Source organism: Cannabis sativa, chromosome 2 (assembly GCF_029168945.1).
Source record: "Cannabis sativa cultivar Pink pepper isolate KNU-18-1 chromosome 2, ASM2916894v1, whole genome shotgun sequence".
In the NCBI taxonomy this organism is placed as follows: domain Eukaryota; kingdom Viridiplantae; phylum Streptophyta; class Magnoliopsida; order Rosales; family Cannabaceae; genus Cannabis; species Cannabis sativa.
The window spans coordinates 77,864,595-77,885,177 of NC_083602.1; the positions used below are offsets into that span (position 1 = coordinate 77,864,595).

General features: G+C 36.1%; 3 protein-coding genes across 4 annotated transcripts; 2 read left to right on the forward strand and 1 right to left on the reverse strand.

Annotated features, from left to right (window-relative positions):
• Positions 1-565: 565 nt before the first annotated feature.
• Positions 566-15,685, reverse strand: LOC115719674 (DNA ligase 1). Of its 2 annotated transcripts, none has more exons than XM_030648804.2 (17): positions 14,603-15,685; positions 14,314-14,430; positions 12,812-12,913; positions 12,619-12,732; positions 12,240-12,470; positions 12,067-12,161; positions 11,685-11,772; positions 10,407-10,538; positions 3,390-3,502; positions 3,082-3,183; positions 2,933-2,994; positions 2,632-2,703; positions 2,474-2,547; positions 2,302-2,358; positions 1,726-1,803; positions 1,505-1,582; positions 566-928 (listed from the first exon to the last, which is right to left on the reverse strand). In XM_030648804.2, exons 1-17 carry the CDS (start codon positions 15,404-15,406, stop codon positions 860-862), a joined length of 2,388 nt encoding a protein of 795 aa, XP_030504664.2. In that variant the 5' UTR covers positions 15,407-15,685; the 3' UTR covers positions 566-859. The 2 variants fall into 2 exon arrangements, with proteins under 2 accessions (XP_030504664.2, XP_060966895.1); XM_061110912.1 differs by having other exon boundaries at positions 14,546-14,660.
• A 354-nt stretch (positions 15,686-16,039) lies between these two features.
• Positions 16,040-18,284, forward strand: LOC133034529 (uncharacterized). Its single transcript, XM_061109631.1, has 2 exons — positions 16,040-16,048; positions 17,619-18,284. Exons 1-2 carry the CDS (start codon positions 16,040-16,042, stop codon positions 18,282-18,284), a joined length of 675 nt encoding a protein of 224 aa, XP_060965614.1.
• A 108-nt stretch (positions 18,285-18,392) lies between these two features.
• On the forward strand, positions 18,393-20,328 carry LOC133034530 (uncharacterized). The gene is made up of 4 exons (XM_061109632.1): positions 18,393-18,422; positions 18,555-19,568; positions 19,665-20,183; positions 20,272-20,328. The coding sequence occupies exons 1-2, from the start codon at positions 18,393-18,395 to the stop codon at positions 19,272-19,274; spliced, it is 750 nt and encodes a 249-aa protein (XP_060965615.1). The 3' UTR covers positions 19,275-19,568; positions 19,665-20,183; positions 20,272-20,328.
• The last annotated feature ends 255 nt before the right edge of the window (positions 20,329-20,583 follow it).

Here is a 20,583-nt window from a genome sequence, read left to right on the forward strand (position 1 = left end):
CAGATGAACACCCCTAATAGTGATTGATTGGAAACAATAGAAGAAAACATGTAATCGGTTTACATTGATTACATCAACATACCATATAAAGTACAAAACATTTAAATAATAATCGTGTATTGGTTTGAAAAAATTGGTAAAAATAAAAACTGAAACTTAACCAACATAAAAAAGTGTAAAATGACAATTTATTTGAAAATCCCTATTTTATTTAGGATAAATAGCGACATAAGCACCCAAAATTTTAAACTTATAAATGTCATAAATCTAATATTTATTTTTAACGCCATAAGTACCCAATGTTTATAAAACTGTAATTTTTCTCTAACTTCGTCAGTAAGACTTTATTATTGTCTTAAACAAGGCGCATATAAAGCTCAAATTCTAAGAAACATGTAATTTCAATTACTTCCAAATGTTCTGTTACAAATATTAAGTAGTTATGCTTCTGAAAATAAATATTAAGTACTTATACCGCTATTTACCCTTTTATTTATACATAAATATGGAATGTACTTTTGATACTGAAAAGCAAAGAAATAAAAAAAAAATCAAATTGGGCAAGTAGATCAAAATTTTAGTCATTTTGTTAATGTCCTTTAGTACAAATGTAATGGATAAATGCAGTTTCACTGTGTGAATCATTTTCGATTTGAGCCTCTTAGCATACGTTACCAATTTACAAGTGAAAAATTCCAAATACAGGGATGTCATCTTCATTTCTTGCTTGTTTTTTTATTGAAGAAAAGAGGGGTTCCAACATGTTGACTGGTATCGCTATGAATAGGCATTACAGCTCTGCCGGTCTTTACACGCACAAAAATCCCCCCATAAATGAGTTAAGGAAGGCAACTGTCACTCAATCATCTTCATTCTCATCTTGATTGTTGGACTGATTGTGACTTTGAGAGTTGTACATTTCAGCAACCTAAAATTCAGGTAAGACTCTATTAAGATGGCATAACGATTCAACTCTTGAAAATCACAGTTTCAAGCCAACAATTCAAAATTGTTCTTTCTCTTTCATCTCCAGTTATTTCCATAATATTAATGATCAGCAAATTGCATGCCTGCTATTATCAAGCTGGACTTGACAAATTTTAAGAGTAATGTAACTCTATGTTTGGAAGTTGGATTTTAGTTGGGGGGAAAGAATGTATGAAAAATGTAGGGAAAAGAAAGTAAAAAAAATATATAAAAAAAAAAAATCTCATATTTAGTATAGAAAGAAATTGTATGAAAAATAACTTCATTCAACAAAAATTTTCATACCAAACATGAAAAATTAATTATTTTTTTTTTTATTTTCCACATTTTCCTTACTTTTTTTCTTTCCTCACCAAAATTTAACTTCCAAACATAGCCTAAGAGTTAACTAAATTCTCTGTTTAAGGTTAAAATCTCATGAGTCTGACTAAGCTAAACACTGAATGAAGTTGGAATAATTGGTCAGTCACTTTTTAACTCAATAAATAAGTAAATCACGAGATAAGTGACTCTTCACCTGCTCAGATGATGAGGCCTCCTCTGGCTTCTTGTCCTCTCGAATGCGGATAAGTCGTGGGAATCGAAGTGAAATGCCCTTTATAACAATTGAAAAAAAAAATTGTTATGTAAGAAACGTATTGAGCTTAGATGAAACATGTATAGCAAAGATGGAAAATAATACAACTCTGAACTTTTTTTTTGTAAGGAATTCTGAACTTAAATAAGGACTTGTTGAACCTTATCAGAATCTACGATGCCAATAGCAGCACGATGGACAGGGCTAATAGTCAAGTCTGCAGCTTTAACCTCCCAGACCTAAAAGCAAGCAACAATAAATATATGAAAACTAGTAGCTAATAATAGTTCTGTTGTTCAGGTTCCTATTACTTATATTTAATACTGGAATATTCTTTACATTAAAACAGAGGTTGAGGGGCAAATATTCATGATCACCTAAGGTAAGCTCATTAGGCCCAATTAATTTATCAAAAAATGGATCTTTGAAAATAAAACCACTTTCTAAACAAAAGGAGTACAATTTGCTCATTTTGTTTGTAGCATACTCCAGCTGCAGTACAAAGCATATGTAATTATCTTAGAAAAGGTCGTGATTGAGAGATTTCTTAACACTGCTCACACTCCAATCAAATTCAGAAAATCATAAACCACATTGAGCTGCAGAATCTGCAGTCAGTTATGTTTTTTACAGCATAGGAAAGGAAAAAGGAGGATAGGGATTTAAATGCACAAATTGAATTTACACAAGAAGAAGCACACGACTAGATGCTTAAACTAAAGTAGGTCGCTATTTACCTCAAAAGGTTCAAACCAAACATCTGGATTAATGCTCTCCGCATATCGATAATATGACTGCAATTATAGGGAATGCTAGAATCAGCAAGTTAAACAAGAAAACCACATGCATACTCATCTATATTGACATCATTGGGATAATAGATAAAATTAAACAAATAAAAATGCAGACCTTTGGTCTTTCTATAACTTTAGAACGGAGACTAGCAGAGCGCTCTTCAAGCATTGCTTCAGAAAATCCAGTGCCTAACCATTATCAAGTAAATTTCAGGCGAAATTACCAATGTCAGGTCAAGACATTTGGAAGTTTCAGACAATAATTTCACTCACCAATTTTACAAATGCTCTGGAACTCTTCATTACTAGTGTCATAACAAGCAATGAGAAAGGCACCATAGACACCTTAATAGACGCAATATGAAAGTCAGTGATTTGTACAGTTGTACTGAAAACTACGACAATGAAAAAAAACTTTAAAGGCTCATAAACTGTATGAAGACCCTTAAAGCATTAGAAACTTGAAAGCAAGGGCACATCACAGGGTACAAAACAAAAGATATCTAAACTTATTAGATGCAAGATTAAGAATTATGGATGCATCAACTAGAGATAGTTGCAAGGATATAGTCACCTGTACGTTTTCCACGTCCATGGAAAGCGGCTATGGGTACCAAATCCAGTGAATCCCCAATACTGCAACATCCAATAAGTAAACAGAATCATATTTCATAATGCTTAAGCAGCAGCAACTAAGGAAAAACACTAATTTAGGACACTAACCTATCTAAATAATCTTTCTTCAATTTGAGCCAGTTAAGAGACCGCCTGGATGGCTCATATGTAGCATCTTTATTCATTGTTTTGATAATTAGACCCTCGCAACTGCAAACCATAATGACTCACTACTATTATAATCAGAGTAGTTTTACTACAAATATAAACTGAATAAATAAACAAACCAAGAAAGTAAATAGCATAAATAAATAAATTCTAAAAAAATTTAGGCATAAACATCAATCATACAAAACTAAAGCAGCATGAGATTTTAAAATTGTTATCACAACAACCATCAACAAGTAAATGAATACCAGCCATCAACAGCAGCATCAAGGAACTTCTGTATTTCATCAATATCGTTTGAAGTTATTGACGTAGCAAACTTTAGGAAACCAGCTTCTTCTTCAAAAGACTCGTAAAGACACTGCACAAGACATGTCTTATGGATAAGGGAAATGGTACAATTTTCTTGTGTGGACATTTTAAATAAACAAGAAAACTACCATAACCAGGAAACATAATTAGATTTTTTTCATTAATATATAAATATTCCAATAAGAATATGCTTAATTAACTTAAAAACTGTTTTTTTTACTTTCTTTCCTTTTTTTGGTTGGTATGTGAATGAAGATGACTAAACATGAATGCATCCACCAATATCAGGATGCAAACACAATGGCGACAAAAATTACTACTGAAATATCAGGATGCATACACATGTATATTGTTCATATTAACATTTAAATTTATCACATTGACAATTCTTTTGAACATAAAGATTAATAACTAGTCATTCCTAGAAGCTGTGGGGTACAGTTAATTCTTTTACACTCTGTTAGACCTCCTATTCGGTATAGGTACTGTAGGAGAAGAGCTTTGCCACATGTCAATTAGTCTTAGTTAGTTCTTAAGTGGCTGACTATTATTTCGTTTTTGGCTGACTGGACTAATTAACTAATAAGTCCAGGTCACCTTTTATGGGGGGATATAAATAGTAGATTTAGAGTTAAGTGAAGGGGAATAACTTGTATAGATTAGAGATTTATCTCTGGTTTGGGAGTTTCCAAGTAACTCGAATAATTGGGCAAGATTGTATCTTTCTATGTTTTTGATATCAATAAAGAAAGCTTTTCATCTATTGCCTACCAAATTGGTATCAGAGCTGACAGATCAAAGAAGATGGCGGGTGGCGAGAAGATGACAACGAGGTCGGACTCTGGTGAAGAGGTGATGGAATGCGGCCAAGAGAAAATGGCAGCGAACACGGAAATCAGCAGAGATGTGGCTGATCTGAAGGAAGAAATAGCATTTCAAGATTCGAGCTACTGCTCAAGAATCAAGAAGAAATGTCCAAGAACATCGCTTCTTTTTCAGCAACACCCAAGAAAGATAGCAGGTCAGTCACGAGTCCCCTGTTGTGCCAAGTGCAACAACAAATCCTGCTTTTGGTGCGTTTACAGCTGAACAATTCGGTCATGCTTATGACCAGCGGAGAGATTTTCGTCTACGGAGACTAGGTATGCCGATTTTTTATGGAGAAAACCTGATGGATGGATCTTGAAGGCAGAACAGAGCTCCCTTCTGCCTTTGCACTCGAGGGCCAATCTCCGTCTGGCCCGAGGAAACCTTTGCAGTATTTCTCTCTGCAAAAACTGACCAATGGAGAGAAGTTGGAGGCGGCTGTGATTTCGTTTGAGGGTGATGCATTGCTGCGGTATCAAATGGAAAATAAGAGGCGTCCTATGAACCATTGGGAAGAGATGAAGCTGTTAATCTTGAGGCGTTTTCATAGCACCCACGAAGGAAATTTGTATGACCAATTTCTCGGCGTTAAACAAGAAAGCATTGTTAAAGAATACTTCAAGAAATTCAATGAGTATTTGGCGCCATTGGACAACGTCCTTAATGAGATTGTGATCAGTAGCTTCTCCAACGGGTTGAAGAAGACAATATGGGATGAGGTTAGGTTCTGAAGGCCGAATTCCTTGGAGCTGGCTATGAAGTAAGCCCTTAGTATTGAGTCCAAATTTAAGGGAACTACATTATGTCATGTTGCTGGAACTCCATCCCAGCAAGGGCATCATACCAACACAAGCTATGGTAATTATTGGAATAGTACGAGAGTAGTTCAAGAAAGCAAGTCGGTGAGTACAAAAGATTGACTGAATCGGAACACCAAGCCAAGAAGGACAAAGGAATGTGCTTTAAATGTGATAGCAAGTGGTATCGTGGACATATGCATAAGAGCAAAGAGATTAATGTCTTAAATGTTCAAGATGGGGATTCTACAAAAAATGAAGATGACGATGCTGCTTTAGACTTGGTTGAAGATGCTGTTTTAGACTTGGTTGAAGTCAATGAGTCTGTAGAGGTTTCCCTCCACTCAGTGACTGGATTATCTGCTCCAAAAACCATAAAAATCAGGGGGTTTATTCAAGAACAACCTGTGGTGACTCTAATAAGAGTGACTCACAACTTCATTTCTACTAAGCTGGTTTGAAAATTAGGAGTTCTCGATTCCAAAACTGAAGCTTATGGGGTCACAATGGGTTCGGGAGATTCGGTCAAGATTGAGGGAATGTGTTGTCGGGTAGTATTGCAACTTCAGCAACTCACCATTGTCGAAGATTTTTTGCGTTTGGCATTAGGAAGTTCTAATGTCATATTGGGCATTCAATGGCTGTCGAAATTGGGCATGACCCATACAAATTGGAATACACAAGTAATGAAACTCCAATTGAGGGATCAGTAAGTGACTTTCAATGGGGATCTTTTGCTGGGAAAGTCTTTAATAACCCAAAGCCATGAAGGAGCTAGAATTTTAGTTGAGCTAAATTAAGCAACAGTTGCAGCAATGACACCACCTGAGATTGCAGAGCAGTTTGCTACAGTGGTGACTGAGTTTGACGAGGTTTTTCATATGTTGATACGCCCCTGGTCAAATTTGTTTACCATAGAAAGAGAGGGCCTAAAGGCCAGGCTTATGTCTTTTAGTTGAGTTTTATTTAAATTGTTTTAAGGAAAGGTTGAGTTGTCTTTTCGAATTGATCACTTGAGTTTAATTAAAGCTGCTCATGTGGCAGGCTTAGTATCTATAAATAGGAGATTAGAACTCAGATAAGGGGTAGATAATTAAGTATTGAGAGAATTCTTTCGGAGAGAGCAGCCCTCTCGAAAGGTTGTGTACTTGGAGAGACTATCCTCTCGAAAGCTAAGTGTAATTTGATCATTATTCATAAATAAACAGCAATTCTTTGAGGAATTTCATTATGGGTCTTCAAATACTTGATAGCGGATTTCTAATCTAAGAAATTGTATCAATTTGGTGCGGTGAGCGTGGACAATGTCGAAGAAACTAGTGGAGAAGAGTCAATCGAAGTCCACACTTGAAGAGGTGGCTTTGAAGTCAACGATGCAATCGGTCCAGGAATCAGTTCTGGAATTGGTCACGGAAACTATCACAAATTCCCTCAAGACGATTATTAATGACTCGGTAAGTGAAATGAGTCGCCAGCTTCACGAACAATTGCAACAACAGCTACAGCTCATTTTGGAGGCTCAAGAACAATCAAGAAAGGTCCAAGAACAACCAAGAAATGATTATGGGCAATCAAGAAGCGTCCAAGAACATGTGGGAGAAGCCTTCCGCCGATATGACACTCGAGATTCGTTTGAGGACGAGAGTCGTGGTGCTTCCTGCGTGTTCAATTGTAGTAGAAATCCCATAATAATGGATGCCCCAATGGAACAGAATTATTACAACCCCCATCATCGAAACGATCAGCGACTCCCAAAACTCAAAATGCAACTTTTGAAGGGGAAAATCCCGACAAGTGGATTACGCAAGCAAAGTGATTTTTTGCTTGCTGCCATTACAGCGAGGAAAAAAAGGTCGAGGCAGCGTTTATCTCTTTTTCAAGTGACGCACTCCTTTGGTATCAGTTTGAGAATAAAAAGCGGGCAATCTTGAGTTGGGAGGAGATGAAACGATTGGTGTTGAGGCATTTCCGAGATACACAGGTTGGTTCTTTATATGATCAATTTGTGGCGATAAAGAAAGAGAGTACATTACTCAAGTTCAAGAGGCAATTTATTCGACTCCTAGCTCCTCTGGATAATGTCTCACCTAAAATACAGCTTACAACTTAGTACTTTCATTAATGGCCTTCGTCCCACTATCCGCGCAAAACTTCAGGTGCAACGACCAAGAAATATTGATGAGGCAATGGAATCGTCCAAGACATTGAGGAAGAGTCGAACGCATCCACCCACTACAGACCAAAAGTTTCTGGTTTCAGCCGCACTACGACACCACCATTTCATACTTCCTCTACCTCAGTGCATATGAGACACATACCAAAAACCAGCCGCCGAAACACAAAAATACACCGACAATGGATTCAATAAAAGCGAGATAAGGGCCTCTGTTTTCGTTGCGATGATAAATGGTCCTCAAGACATCGCTGCTAACAAAAATAGATAAATGTGGTAATTATCGCTAATGAAAATGAAGATATTAATTCAGATTACTATTCAGAAGAGGCTAACGAGGGTGTCACTGATTTAGAAATGGCAGAACTCAAGTGCACAGTAGAGGTTTCTCTACAATTGAAGGATTGAGAATAAATTTGTATTGGTTTTGTTTAGAATAGGTAGGTATGTGGTTAATGGTTTGTTGTGGTAATGTAGTGAAGTAGTGATGTTGATGAGTAGTTGTTGATTTAGTATATGAAACTAGTTTGGCTTAGAAGAGAGAATTGTATGTAAAGTAGTAAGCTCTTGTTGATAGTTTGAAACTTTTGGCTTTTGGATGTTGGTTACAATTTGGAACCCTTGATGGGTATTTATAGTTGCTAGCCTTCAAGCATTTGAGGCTAGAATTGAATTCTCTAGATCTTTTTAGTTCAAGGATTTTATCCATACATTTCTACATATTTCTTAAGCATGCATAACTAGAAACCTCTAGACCAAATTTTTCTAGAAATGCCTATGTTCTATTGTATTTTGCATCTGTCTAGAATATTCTAAATTATTCTACAATTATCTAAAAGTTTAGAGTAAGTTTTTCTACAAATGTGCAGAAAATTCTAGACTTAATTGAGTATTGTAAAAATGTGTAGCAATTTCTAATACTCCTACTTGGTACACATTTCTATAACTCCAATCATGTCTCGTAGTAGCTCAAACTTGCCTCTTGGTAGTGCCTTTGTGAATATGTCTGCTGCCTGCTCTTCAGTCCTGCAGTGCTTGAGCTCGATTTGTTTGTTTGCTTCTGCTTCCCTGATGAAATGGTACTTGATGCTTATATGCTTAGTTCGGCTGTGAATACCGAATTTTTGCCATTGCTATAGTTGATTTGTTGTCGCAATAGATCTTTGTAGCTTCTTCTTGTAATTCTCCCATGCCTTCAAGTATTCTTTCGAGCCATATAGCTTGGCTTGTAGTCATTGATGCTGCAATGTACTCTGCTTCTGCTGATGATTGCGCAACAGTTGCTTGCTTCTTTGATGCCCAAGAAAATATTCTTGATCCAAGTGTAAAGGCATATCCTAACGTGCTTTTCATGTCGTCTATGGATCATGCCCAATTACTATCTGTGTAGCCAACAAGTTTTGAGTCACTTGTAACTCCGTACCATATTCCGTAGAATTTTATTCCTTGCAAGTATCTGAGGATTCGCTTGGCTACTCCGTAGTGAACTTGACTTGGATCATGCATGAATCTTGATAGGAGACTAGCTACGTACATTATGTCTGGTCTTGTAGCAGTTAGATAAAGTAGGCTGCCAATTAGACTTCGAAATTTTGATTCATCAGCTTTCGGTGAGCCATCTTCCTTCTTGAGAGCTTTGTTATTGTCTAATGGAGTTGATACAGTCTTGCATCCCTCCATTTTGAATTTCTTCAATAGTGTCTCTGTATACTTCTTTTGTGAGATGAAGATCCCATCTTCTTTTTGAGTTATTTCGATCTCGAGAAAGTAGTGCAGTAATCCCAGGTCGGTCATCTCAAAATTTTTCATCGTGTCTTCTTTTAACTCTTTATCATCTTCTCATTATTGCCTGTGTAGATGAGATCATCGACGTATAAAGAAACAATTAGTGTATCATTCGTACCTTGTGTCTTGATGTATAATGTTGGCTCACTTTTGCTTCTCCTGAATCCTTGTTCGGTAAAGTAGCTGTCAATTTTGCTATACTAGGCTCACGGAGCTTGCTTTAGGCCATATAAAGCCTTTTTTAATCTAAGAACTTTATCTTCTTGTCAAGCAACACCTTAAGCAATTAACGGCAAGCTTGGAATTGACTGTTGAGCGTGAAATGGCACGCAGTACCAGATTTTGAAGCGACTTGAGAAGATTACCACAAGATGCTCCACCAACTTCCAGATTTCCATCATGAGGACAAGGTGGATGTTTGGGAGCAGGGTGATGTTAGACCTCCTATTCAATATAACTAGGAGAAGAGCTTTGCCACATGTCTAGTTAGTTCTTAAGTGGCGGACTATTATTTTATTTTTGGCTGATTGTACTAAATAATTAATAAGCCCAAGTCACCTTTTTGGGGGGATATAATTAGTGCATTAGAGTTAAGTGAAGGGGGGAATTAACTTGTATAGAGTAGAAATTAATTTCTGGTTTGGGAGTTTCCAAGTAACTCGAATACTTGGCAAGATTGTATCTTTCTATATTCTTTAAATCAAATAAAGTAAGTTTTTCATCTATTGCCTACCACACTCATTTTATGTCATGTGATTAATCATTTTTGTCACATCATCAATGTGCAATTCTTGTCACACCCAAAATGAATCATTTTGAGGAATTTCATTTTTAGATTTGAGTAGGGAATGGAAAGCATTGATGTGGAGATTGGCATTTTATTTTTTTCCTTTACTGTGAGAGTTTTGTAGTGTAATTATTCGCTAAAATACAGTGACCACGGTTTTCCTCCGCCACAAGTGAGGGCTCTCCATACATAACGGGGGTGGCCAGTCTAAGACAATGGCTACTTTCTCTTTTTTCAAAAGAAAAAAAAAATCATGCTTGCAGAGAAACAAAAAAAAAAAAGAGAGAGAGAAAAAAAATCATCAAAAACACCCAAGTAAATACAATAGAGGTACAAGGGCTAGTTACTCAAGCACATATGTCTAAAATGTGGAAATAAACTCAAAAGTAGAACATCAATTACATATATGCAGATGTAAATTTAATTTTTGGCAAAAAATATAGAGCTTGACTGTTTGCATAAGTCATAATCAACAACTTTAAACATCAAAAGATAAAGCAACAGGAGAATAAAACAACCTCAATTAAGGAAGAAAAAGTTTTACCTCTCTTCGAACTTTAAGTTCTTCCTGAATAAGTGGTCGGCCATTAAGATACAACATATCAAACGCAAATATACAAACATTGACCTTGATCTCACTTGTAACCACATTTTTTCGAGCTCGAGTGCTGAGTATCTGCCATATTCATTTGTATAAGACAAAATATCAACACTATTTCAGCAAAAATAAGAACCAGCAATACCAACTAAAATGGTAGAAATGTATTAACTAGAACATTTTTTCAAAATACAGAAAATAAATGAGAAAGCATAGCTGACAAGCAGAGAATAAGTACAGCTGGCTGTGTAGTAATACTACTGTACTATTTTTCAGCAATTCTCCTTTTTTTTTCTGCAATTCTCTTAACGCAGTTAGTTCTACCAATGTACATGGAGACAGCAAATTTCAATATGATGCAACACGGATAGAAATCAAACAACGTCAAGCCAAAAGAAGCTAACAAAATCTCTATTTTAATAGGCAGTTTTCTTAAGTTTCATTTATATTTACAAGGTAGGTAACTAGTGATTGTTTAGGCTAATTAAGATTTTTGTCCCCCGAACTTTGACATGTACCAAATCATACTCTTGAACTTTTCAGGCCGTTAAAAATCCCCACGAACTATTGAGATTGTTGGCTTCAAGAACTTTTGTCCAGTTTTACTAATAAAAGTCTGACGTGGAAGAAAGTTTAGGGAGCACGATTTAGAAGGTGTCAAAGTTTAGGGTAGATATCAAAGTTCGGGAGACACGATTTAGTATATGGACATTCGATGCGTTAGTAAAATTGAACAGAATTGGACATAAATCCTTGAATTCAATAATCTCAATAGTTCGGAGGAAATTTTTAACGACCTGAAAAGTTCGAGAGCATGATTTGGTACATGTCATAGTTCAGAGGAAAAAATCTTAATTAGTCTTTGTTAAATTAGACCTCTTGCATACAATAAAAAAAATTATATTTGGACAAGAAAACCTGAAAGCAAACTAGAAATACATGGTAGCTTGAACAAATATCCTAACACACTCTTTTATTTCCTCCCAAGACAACACTGAAGCAACTGCAGAAAGGATATTTATCATAATTAATAACTTACAATCGCCTGTTTTATTTTTATATTTATAATAATCAAAACCAAAAATCTGTAAATTGATACTTCTGTAAAGAAGACGAAATATAAATTAGCCTACAAACAGAAAATCACACTACATTCTTCCATTTCTGCCACACTTGCAGAGCATAATTCCTAGAAAGTTTGAGATAGATGGAGAGATAATAAACCTGAAAGGGAAGTATTTTCTGTTTTTCACGGTCATAAGCAACCAGTTCACAATCCAAAACAAATGATTTTACAGATGACTTCTTTAACCTGCAAGCTGACAGAAAATATTAGCAAATGACGAACTGAGGCAAGACCTAGTTACAAGTGTTACATAGAACATAAATGATGCAAAATATAGAACTCCATGAGCATCACCAATAAGTGATACAAAGCTCAAATATAGCTCACCTAGCAAAAAATGTGCTCCAATAGTGTACCAAAAGGATGCAGTTTTGGCACATAATTGATCAATATCAAGATACTAATCTTGAATTCTTTCAATAACTGAGTTGGAGTTTTGGCTATAATAACATGCTAAAAAAAACTATTAGATTGGTCTACCTTGAAACTGCGACAACAACATCAGGAAATTTTCCAGTATTCCGTTCTGCATTTCGACTATATATCTCAACCGAACCATCCTCCAAGTAATGTATCTGTTTGGAAAAGGGAAAAATGAGGCCCATGGGGTATAACTAGCATGTGCAATCACCAATTGTATTTGATAGTTTCACCTGTGCTCGTTCTCCATCATACTTGTACTCGCATGTATATTCTGTGTTCTGAAATTTTTGTACTATCTCAAAAACCCCTTTAGTTGGTTTAGCTAACATAGGGCCAACTGGAATACCAGGAGTAAAGTTACAAGTCTTTGGAAGATTCCATACACCATCACCCAAAAGGGCAGGAATAATTTTATCATAAACAGGAAGTACAGAGTACACTTGTTTAACAATCTTTATAGCCTGATACACACACAATTATAAAGAACTTAAACAAAAGAAAAGAACAAAAAAATATTTTTGAGTGTATTCTTGTTAGCATTGGTGCAGTTGACTATAATTAACATGATCCTACACAAAAAAAATAATAATAATAATAACATGATCTTACCTCCTCTAAAGGAGAATGTATATTTTTTGGAGTAGAGTGTTGTTTACTATATACTGCAGCTTGTCCTAAAGCAGCTAAAAGTGTCTGCTCTGCCAACCCAATTCGCAACTTTGCCTACAGAGAAATTTTGTTAAAGCTTATTAACGACTAAAAGCAACTAACAACAAAACTCAGCATAATATAAGTTGGAAACCTGAAGCAATCGGATCAAATATAGAGGTTCACAATCAGTGGCAGCAACAAGAAGTGCCTTGATACGGTTCTTTTTCTTCTCTTGACTATCCTTCCCAGATTCCTGTTTCATTCAAAAACATGAGAAAGTGCATATAACTGCAATAATAGTTGTTAAGTCACCTTGATTCCCTTTACATGGTCTATAAATATCCTACACGGTGGTTTAACAAAATACAATGATCATTACATTCCAATCAAGACAGCATAGCCTCACTAACTAATAAAATATACTTTTTGTAAAGATATGAAATTACGGCAAACAAAAAAAATCAATATTCATAACCTAGTTAGAAAAACAAGGCTAGCGCTTGCCAGTAGCTTTAATTTATAATAAATTAATTATACAGTTTTTAAAGATAGATCAGTAGTAGAGTGTTTTTTATAAATGCAAGACCGCCGAGCGGTTCTACAGATCAATTACATAACTTGATAGCTTGACAACTCAATTCAAAACTTGCACTTCACTTCTAATTATGACCCATAGAATTCAAACCTACATAAATAACTTGTCACCATTAGAACACATAATTAAAGTTGCCAAACAGGCTCTAACCTCTGTGTGTGTTGCACGTGTCCTGTTAATTTTGCCTAACAAATTACAGTACCATAAACTGGGAGCAAATAATATAAAGGTAACTTGGGAAAGGAAAAAAAAACACAAATAGATGCCTAAGAACTATAACAATCGAGTGAAAGATGACATAATGAACAATGATAGTCATCTCAAGCACGAAATGCAGTTGAAAGTAGCAATTTCCTTCAACAAACCTGTTAGGCCACCTATTAGGCTAACATATTCTAGATGTCATAGAAATGTAATTACACATTTGTTAGTTTATTTGTTGCAGTGTTGTAAGTAGCCTTAGAGAGCAGTTAGTCGTGGGCAATGGCTGAGGATAAATAAATCTCAGTAGCCTCATTTCAGGGCATCAGATTATTTGTATTGTTTTTTAGAGTGTGAACTGTGAAGATGTGTCTAGAAAATTTGGTACACCTTGTAATTGCTCTAGATTCTCAATAAAGATTAGTAACAGGTATTTGCCAAGTCAGCTGGTTAGTTTAGGGAGGGGTTTGAGTGTTAGTAAGGTGTATGTTAAGTGATACACCAGCAGTAGGGAATTAGAATAAATAGAAGGAGTGTAGTGTAAGTTTGGTGTGGAGAATTTGGTAGGGTTGTAACCCTTTGTGGGAGAGAACTAAGCTCTCGAATTCCTAGCTATCAATACATTTTCAGCCATTTTATTCTCTTAATTGCTACTGTTCTAACCAGTTTGACAGGGAAATCCTATCAATTAGTCCTAACATTTCAAAACCTCTAGTGTGTAATGACAATCATAATTAATTCAAGGGCAAAAACGAGGCATTCAACCTAGTATACAATATCTTAAATAATTTTAATGTAATGAAAATTTAAAAAAAAAATAACAAAAAAAAAGAAAGAAAGAAAGAAAGAAAAACAACCTTTGCAATGAGACGAAATGTATCAAAAACCTTGGTAACAGTCAATGGATCAGGCTTCCGCATCATAGACTGGGAAGAACGGCTTGCCTTTGCAACAAGACCTAAATCTCCCAACTCCTATGAACAGAAATGACATTTATTGTCATGAAAAAAATGCTAAATAAGAAGACATATAATATAGCAATGACACAGTAGTCATCCCCATGTTAATTAAAAAAAAAAAGAAACACACCTTTTCTTACTGAATATAAGGGAACCAGAAACTACGAACAGATAGCAATGACAATACCTTGTATTGCTTCTTAACCTGCGTTTCAGTCCTCCCACAAGCTTCAGACAGCGCCTTAATAATCGAAGCATCCCCAATTCCAAGCTCGAGCCCCTCGTGGGCAGGAGCAATCCGATTCGCCGCAAGATAAACCACAGGCACCAAATCTTCAGGCGTGGTATGCATTACCGTCCTCAACATATTGCATGCAATATCCGTAATCACAATCCGACCCGACTCGTTCGCAATCAAATCAAAAGCCAAACAAAGAAACAAAAAAGGAATCCTCTCTCCCTCCTTCCAACAAGCAATCGATTTGGGGTCGAAATCCACAGCCTTCGTTTTCAGTTGTTCATATTTAGCCTTTAACTCTGCAACCCTCGTTTGAACACTCGCACCAGAGGTGGCTGTACAAACTTTCTTAGTAGCTGCGACCTCGGACGGCTCCTCGGTCGCTGCCACCTCCTGCTTCACGATGGCATTCTCAGTATCGTGGCCATTTTCGGATGCAGCAGTAAGGGAGAGGGCCTTGTCTTCCGATAGGGAAGAATCAGGTTTGGAGGAGCGTTCTGAGTCGGGAGTCTTCCGTTTCTTGGGTTCTGAAACAGAAGACTCTGAGGACTTCTTCTTGGCGGCGGCAGCGCGTGCGCCGGACATGAGAGCGTCAAAAGCGGAGGGGCGAGAGGACATGACAGAGGGAGAGAGTTTAGGGTTGTGGAAGAGGGTTATGGGAGTAAAGGAGAATGATTTGGAGATGAAGAGAGAGAGATGAGGGAGAGAGATTGGAGCTAGGCGAAGACAGTAGCATGAACCGAGTTTGAGCATTTAAATTGCAGAACCAGAACAAGAACAAGACCAAGAAACATATGGCGGGAAGAATATAAGTAGTGAAGAGAGAAAGAAGAAGAGTGTGTTTGGTTTTTATTAATTATTACAGACAGACCTCTGACCTTTCCTAGCTGACCTGACCTTCCCTGTTAGAGAAAATTATAAACCCGCCTTCAATTTTAAAAATAAAAATACAGACAAATTCGGGATTATATTTCGAGGTTTTTTATTTTAATAAGGCTATTTAGAAGTTTTCATTCACAATGACATATGTCTAATATGTTGTTTAATTTTCATAAAAATAGTTTTAAAAGGGAAATTTGAATTCCTATACTTACATTACTTAAAAATTTGTCCCCTAAATGCAAAGTTATTAAAATTGGTAATATATGACCATTTTATCAATTTTCCTAAACTACCCCTCTCATTTGTAATCAGCCTCTCTCTTCCTCTCTCTTCGTCTCTCTCAGCCGATTTCCCACACCAAACCCACACCCCCAAAAACCAAAAAACCCACACAGTCGCCGGACCCGTGACACCCAAACGACCAGGGAACACAGTCGACCAACGCAACCCGAACTCTCGCAACCCCGACCTTCGACGAACTCCCAACATCGACCCACTCCGAAAATGTCAAAGGTATGGTTTTTTTTTTGTTTTTTTAGAAAGGATTTAAAGATTTATTTTGTTTGAGATTGTTTGTGAGATATTATTGGTTAGATTTAGGTTTTATTGTGAAAATGGGATTCGGATTCCGACTGTGAAGATGCGGTTCGGATTCCGACTGTGAAAAATGGCCTTCGGATCTGGGGAAGAAGGCCAGCCCGATGGTGTGCAGTCGGTCCGATGGTCCGATTGGGGGTCCGAGTATGGGTCCGATGGTCCCTTTGGGGTCGGGTCCGATTGGGTGTCCGAGTATGGATCCGATGTTGGGGCTCAGAGTGTTGTTCTGTATGGGCAGGGAGATTAGACCGATGGGTCCGATGGGTACCCAATCAGGCCAATCGGACCAATCGGACCCGATATTTTTTTTTTTTAATATTAATGATTTAGTAATTGTTTTAGGTATTAATTTATTATTATATTAATTAGTGATTGTTTTAGGTATTAATTTATTTTTAATGACTTAATAAGTATTTTTTAATTAATTATTGGTAAGTAATAATTTTTAATTTATTATTAATTATTAATTATTGTTTTAATTTTTATTGTTTTATTAATTATTGTTTTAGTATTAATTAGTAATTATTGTTTTAGTATTAATTATTAATAAGTATTTAGTGATTGTTTTATTTTTTTTGATTAATAATTGTTTTATATTATTTATTAATTATTGTTTTATTATTAATTATTAATTTTTGTATTAATTTTTATTGTTTTATTAATTATTGTATTTTTATTAATTATTAATTAATGTTTTATTATTAATTATTGTATTAATTTGTATTGTGTTATTATTTATTATTTTTTACTACTTATTAGTTATTAATTATTAATTTTTATTAATTATTAATTAACATTTTATTATTAATTATTAATTATTGTATTAATTTGTATTGTGTTATTATTTATTATTTTTTTACTAATTATTAATTATTAATTATAAATTTGTATTATTTATTAATTATTGTTTTATTATTAATTATTAACTTTTGTATTAATTTTTATTGTCTTATAAATTTGTATTATTTATTAATTATTGTTTTATTATTAATTATTAACTTTTGTATTAATTTTTATTGTCTTATTAATTTTATTATTTATTGATTATTGTTTTATTATTAATGATTAATTATTGTATTATTTTTTATTGTTTTATTAATTATTAATTATTGTTATATTATTGTTTTTTTTATTGTTTTATTAATTATTGGTTTTTTTATTAATTATTGTTTTATTATTAATTATTGTATTATTTTTTATTGTTTTAATAATTTTTAATTATTGTTTTATTTTTATTGTTTTTTTAATAATTAATTATTGTTTTATTAATTATTAATTATTGTTTTATCTTTTATTATTTTATTACTTATGTATTATTGTTTTAGTATAAATTATTGATTATTTTTTTTAAATTTTTATTGTTTTATTGATTATTGTTTAATTATTAATTATTAATTATGAATTATTGTTTTATTTTTTATTGTTTTATTCATTATTGGTTATGTTTTATTATTAATTATTTATCGTTGTTGGTTTTTTTTTTCAGGGAAGTGCACATCTTATAATTCCAGTGTCGGACCATTACACTGGCCGTGTCACATGGCGCGGGGGTAGTTACTACTACCCAAAGATTAAGGCTAAATTTGAAGAATTTAACCTATTGGACAGGGTGAGGGAATCCCCTTTCAAAAAAAATTTCGAGAGAGCGCCCATACAATTTTCTGGAGCATTTTTTCATCAGTTGATGCTTCACAAAATAAAATCTGACAAGCCCGACGAGGTGCATTTCTATGTGGGAAGGAAGAGATGTAGATTTGGGAGGGTGGAGTTCGGCTTGGTCACCGGGTTAAACTTGTTGCCCGGTCCTACTGAGGAAGACATCAAACAAAATGGAAGCTCTGACCGGTTGATTCAGGAATATTTCAACGGTAGTGCTTCGATCACCTTCGGCCAACTGCGCAGAGTTTTTGAGAGCTGCACAGAAGCTGATGATGTTTACAAGTTGGGGATGGCCTTGTTTGTTATGGGTGTCCTCACTGGTAAGGAGGAGAAGACTGTCGTTCCTCCTTTTGTGATAAGAATGGTTGATAACCTTCCATTCTTCTACGAGTATCCCTGGGGAAAGATTTCTTACACCAAGCTGATGGAAACTTGTAACAAGGATTACTTGGATGTGAAGAATAAGATGTTGAAAAGATTGAGAAGGGAGTAACTCAAAAGGAGGCAAAATACTCAGCCTACGGCTATGCTGCAGCGTTGCAGTATTGGGCATACGAGGCCATATTACAGCTGGGCAACGAGTATGCAGTGAGGAGGTCGCATGGCTTTCCGAGAATGGTCAACTGAGAGAGTAAGCCGAACACTACACTCGGGAAGGATGAAGTGACCCGATTATTTGCTAAAAATGTAAGTTTGTTACGCTTTATTTTGAATTCATGTTAATTTCCATATATTATATTAATATATTTGTTATATTTTTCAGTTGACAGTGTACTCCGTGTTATGTCCTCGGCCGAACGAGATTGAGTTTGTGAGTTACATAACCAGGGGTCAGCCTCCGTTATTTGTTGACTTGGAGGAACTTGTGTTGGGTGAGGATGGGCAACCAACACAGGATGCTTTGCGAAGCCAGGCCGAAAAGCTTGCCTCCACATTGGAAGAACGAGCGGAGGCAGCCCGAATATTTAAAGACTCTACACCACCTCCACCGTCTCCTCCACGTGCACCGCCCGCAGTTTCAGATGGGTCTGGTGTTGACCCATCTCCAGCTTCAGTTCCTGATGGGTCTGGTGTTGACCCATCTGCAGCTTCAGTTCCTGATGGGTCTGGTGTTGACCCACTTGCAGCGTCACAGGGTCCTCCTGTTCCCCCGTCAGCTTCCATTCCCAGCACCTCGGAGGCTCGGGATCCAGTATACCCTGCCATTTTGGCAAGGTTGGAGACTGTGGAGAGGGGGCAGGCCGCTCTGCTAAGAGGACAAACAGCGATTATGGATCAGTTGAAGACCATAATGACGCTCCTGCAAGATCCTGGAAGGCCGGCAGCAGATTCACAGCCACAGCCACAGCCACAGCCACAACCGGAAGAGGAGGCTCGGACACCGGAAGATGACTTCATTCTCCCAAATGATTACCAACCGGATGATGATGACATGTTCTGTACACCTGAGAAGACGAATATCACCAGCATCGGGGATACTTAGGATTCTGAGGTGCAGGTGTTAGAGACAGCTCCAGAAGTCATGGAGAACCGGAGGAAGAGAAGGCGGCCTAGGTGGTTCGCTGAGTACACTGAAATGAAGAAGAAGGCTAGGGCTACTTCGACACTCGTGAATGCGGACCCACTTAGAGTGGTTGATCGGAAGCTGCTCAAGACTTTTCACAATTGGGTACTCGGCCAGATTGGGAACAATTACCCGAGAGAGTGCTTCACCGGTCGATACCATTCGTCTTGGTTCCTCGAACTGCATACTCCGAAATTTTGGCTTGGGAACGATGTAAGTTTTTAAGACTTTTTTACTACTTTTGCTTTTAAAGACTTTATAAAACTCTTTTTTATTTAATCTCTGACATATTTAATTTTCATGTTTTAGCATTTGGATGCGGCATTCCATTTGATGAGGAGGCGGCAACACTTTTATCCCGAGTCCTACCCGAATAGATGTGTCATAATGCCGTGTATTTTCCCAGCAGGAGTTATTACTCGGTGGGAAGCTGCGGGTGATGACCAGGCTAACTATCAGTGGGACGAGAGCATATTAGATTTGATTCGAGAGGATGAAAGTCAATTCTTGGCCAGTTGGAAGAACAAGGAGAGAATATATATGGCCCTCTACTTCGATGGAGCAAAGCATTGGGTGGCATTAGAGATAGATCTGGATCATTGGTTGTTGAACATATTTGACTCCAGCCTCGGATCGATTTCCCCGAACGAATTGAACCGTCACCTGGCAATGTGGGAAAAATTACTACCAAATTTGCTGATGCAGGCTGGCCCTATTCGAGAGTCATGACATGATCCTCGTGCCTCAACTTACCGCCTCAGAGAGCCAGGTCAGAAATTTCACTTCAAAAGTCATGGATCGGGCCGTTGTTCCACAGACAAAGACAAGGTAACTTAATTACAATTGATTTTTTTGTTATTTAACTTGAATTTAATTTGCATACTTTTATTCATTTAGTTTTTATTGTCTCATACAGCGGTAACTGCGGGATGTACGTGATAGAGCACATCGAGCATAGTATGCTGGAAACTACGTTTGATAATGTGCACAATGAGAATATGAAGAAATTTAGAGAGCGGTGGTGTGTAGATTTGTTTTACCAGAATTTAGCATGAACAAATGTTTTTTTTATTTGGTATTTATTAAGATAACAATGTAACTGATTTTTTTTTATTGGTATGTTTATGTTTTTTCAAGAGTTCATACAAATTTTACGCCTTTCTTTCGTGCAACAAATTATAATAATTATGTAAACATAAAATATCACAAATTCTAATGTTTAAAATAG

Bases quoted from the DNA above. Each gene is read 5' to 3' on its own strand.
- LOC115719674 (XM_030648804.2), bottom strand. From the start codon at position 15,406: ATGCTCAAACTCGGTTCATGCTACTGTCTTCGCCTAGCTCCAATCTCT. The intron at 10,539-11,684 runs GTTTATTATCTC...TGAATATGGCAG, and splicing joins AGAAAATACTTCCCTTTCAG to ATACTCAGCACTCGAGCTCG. The intron at 2,995-3,081 runs GTTAGTGTCCTA...TGGATGTTGCAG, and splicing joins AAGAAAGATTATTTAGATAG to TATTGGGGATTCACTGGATT.
- LOC133034530 (XM_061109632.1), top strand. From the start codon at position 18,393: ATGGCTTTCCGAGAATGGTCAACTGAGAGA. The intron at 18,423-18,554 runs GTAAGCCGAACA...TATATTTTTCAG, and splicing joins GAGAATGGTCAACTGAGAGA to TTGACAGTGTACTCCGTGTT.